The sequence below is a fragment of the Suncus etruscus genome, chromosome 9 (assembly GCF_024139225.1).
Source record: "Suncus etruscus isolate mSunEtr1 chromosome 9, mSunEtr1.pri.cur, whole genome shotgun sequence".
Taxonomy (NCBI): domain Eukaryota; kingdom Metazoa; phylum Chordata; class Mammalia; order Eulipotyphla; family Soricidae; genus Suncus; species Suncus etruscus.
Genome location: NC_064856.1, coordinates 53823644 through 53826404, shown reverse-complemented (window position 1 = coordinate 53826404; position 2761 = coordinate 53823644). Strand labels below are relative to the sequence as shown.

General features: G+C 35.1%; 1 protein-coding gene across 1 annotated transcript; it reads left to right on the top strand.

Moving 5' to 3' along the window:
• LOC126018470 (olfactory receptor 52A5-like) lies at nt 1-948 on the top strand. Its single transcript, XM_049780605.1, has one exon. The coding sequence runs from the start codon at nt 1-3 to the stop codon at nt 946-948; it is 948 nt and encodes a 315-aa protein (XP_049636562.1).
• The last annotated feature ends 1813 nt before the right edge of the window (nt 949-2761 follow it).

Below are 2761 nucleotides of genomic sequence, written 5' to 3'. Positions count from 1 at the left end.
ATGATCATATCGAACGTCTCAATCTTCATGCCCTCAGTCCTAACTCTCATCGGGATTCCTGGCCTGGAGTCCATTCAGCGTTGGATCGGAATTCCATTCTGTGCCATGTACCTCATTGCTCTGACTGGGAATTCTGCTCTTTTGGCAATTATCAAGCATGAAAGAAGCCTGCATAAGCCCATGTACATTTTTTTGGCTCTTTTAGGGGCCACAGACATTTTACTCAGCACCTGCATTCTCCCTAAAATGTTAGGTATTTTCTGGTTTCATTTGTCAAAGATTTCTTTTGATGCTTGTCTTCTGCAGATGTGGCTTATTCACTCACTCCAGGCTACTGAATCAGGTATCCTGCTGGCAATGGCCCTGGATCGTTATATAGCCATCTGTAACCCTTTAAGACATGCCACTGTGTTTTCCCAACAACTTTTGACTCAAATTGGTGTTGGAGTGACACTCAGGGCTGCTATTCTTGTAGCACCATGTATTGTGCTAATCAAATGTCGTCTTAAACTCTACAGAACTACAGTCATCTCCCATTCTTATTGTGAGCATATGGCCCTTGTGAAACTAGCAGTTGAAGATATCCGGATCAACAAGATCTATGGTCTTTTTGTTGCCTTTGCCATCTTAGGGTTTGACATAATTTTTATCACCTTATCTTATGTTCAAATCTTTATCACTGTCTTCCAGCTGCCACAAAAAGAGGCACGATTGAAGGCCTTTAATACATGCATTGCCCACATCTGTGTATTTTTACAATTCTACCTCCTTGCCTTCTTTTCTTTCTTCACTCATAGGTTTGGTTTTCACATACCACCATATGTTCACATTCTTTTGTCAAATCTTTATTTAGTGGTCCCACCTTCTCTCAACCCTATTGTCTATGGAGTGAAGACCAAAGAAATTCGTGATCATGTCATAAAAATTTTTTTTCTCAAGAAAACTTAATCATAAATTTCTCCTTAGTATGGTACCTAGGTTGTTTTAAATTATCAGCTTGAATTTTGCAATGTTTTAATATTCCATCATTATCTACATTGGAAATAATAAAATATAAATACTAAGTAAATTGTGTCAAAATCATCAAAAATTGAAAATATCCTTTCACGTATATATAAGTTCTTCACCGCTTTACTTATGTTGACTCCAAGATATTTGAATGTGGAGTACTAATGTGAATGGGATTGTTTGTTGATGTTCATTTCTTTTCTATCATTATTGGTGTACAAGAAGGCCATTGATTTCTGCATGTTAATTTAGTAGCCTGCCACTTTGCTATATCTATTAACCTATTAATAGATTTCTATTAATCTATTTGTATATTTAATGATAATATTGTTTCTAGAAACTTTTTGGTAGAGTCTTTAGGATTTTCTCAATATAGTATCATGTCATCTGTAACCAGTGAGAGCTTGACTTCTTCCTTTCCTATCTGGAGGCCCTTGATATCTTTTTCTTGCCTAATCACTGTGGCGAGAACTTCCAGCACTATGTTCAATAGGAGTGGTGAGAGAGAGCAACTTTGTCTTGTACCAGATTTTAAAGGAAAGGCTTTTAATTAATTTCTATTGAGGATAATATTTGCTATTGACTTCTAGAATATGACCTTGGTTATATTGAGAAAGGTTCCTTTCATTCCCATCTTGTTGAGAGTAATTTTTTTTGATCAAGATTGGGGTCTTGGACCTTATCAGTTGCTTTCTCTGCATCTCTTGATATTAGTTTTCTTTTTTCTTTTGTTGATATGATGTATTATGTTGATTTATGGATACTAAACCATCCTTGCATTCCTGGGGTGGAACCTAATTGGTCATGGTAAATATCCTTTTTGATGAGGCATTAGATTCTATTTGCCAGAATTTTGTTGAGGATTTTTGCATCTGTGTTCATCAGGGATATTTACTGTTAATTTTCCTTATTGGCAGCATCTCTGTTTTTATTTTATCAAAATGATGTTAGCTTCATGAAAACTTTTTGGAAGTGTTTCTGATTCTTGAATTTTATTAAAGAGTCTGAAAAGAATTGGTAATAGTTCCTCTTGAAAGGTTTTAAAGAATTCGTTAGTGAACCCATCTGGGCCTGGGCTTTTGTTTTGGGGAACACTCAGTATTGATGGGGTTGTTTAGATATGCGACCTCATAGTTATTCAGCCATGGGAAATTATAAAAGCCCAAGAATTAATCCATATCTTCCAGGTTTTCATGTTTCGTGGCATAGAGTTTCTCAAAGTAGCCTCTGATTACCTTTTGAATCTCTGCAGTATTTGTGGTGATCTCCCCCTTTTTATTCCTAACCCAGTTTATTAGATTTCTCTCTGTATAATTCTTTGTGAGTTTTGCTAGTGGTTTATCAATCCTGTTTATTTTTGTCAAGGAACCAACTTTTCTTTTGTTGATCTTCCTGATTGTTTTTAGAATTTCCATTTCATTGACTTCTCTAAGATTTGTTATTTCTTTCTGTCTACCTATTTTTGTTTCCTTTTGTTGATCATTTTCTAATTTTAAAAGCTGTGCCATTAAGCTTTTTGTATAGGCCCTTTCTTCCTTCTGATGTGTGTTTGCAAGGTTATAAATTTTTCTCTAAGTACTGCTTTTGTTGTATCCCATAAATTCAGACAATTTTGTCTTCATTGTCATTTGTTTCCAGGAATGTTTTGTTTTCTTTTTTTGATTTTGTCTCTGACTCACTGGTTGTTCAGTAGTGAGCTATTTAGTTTCCAGGTATTAACATTTTACTTCTATGTTTCTTTGTAGTTCACTTT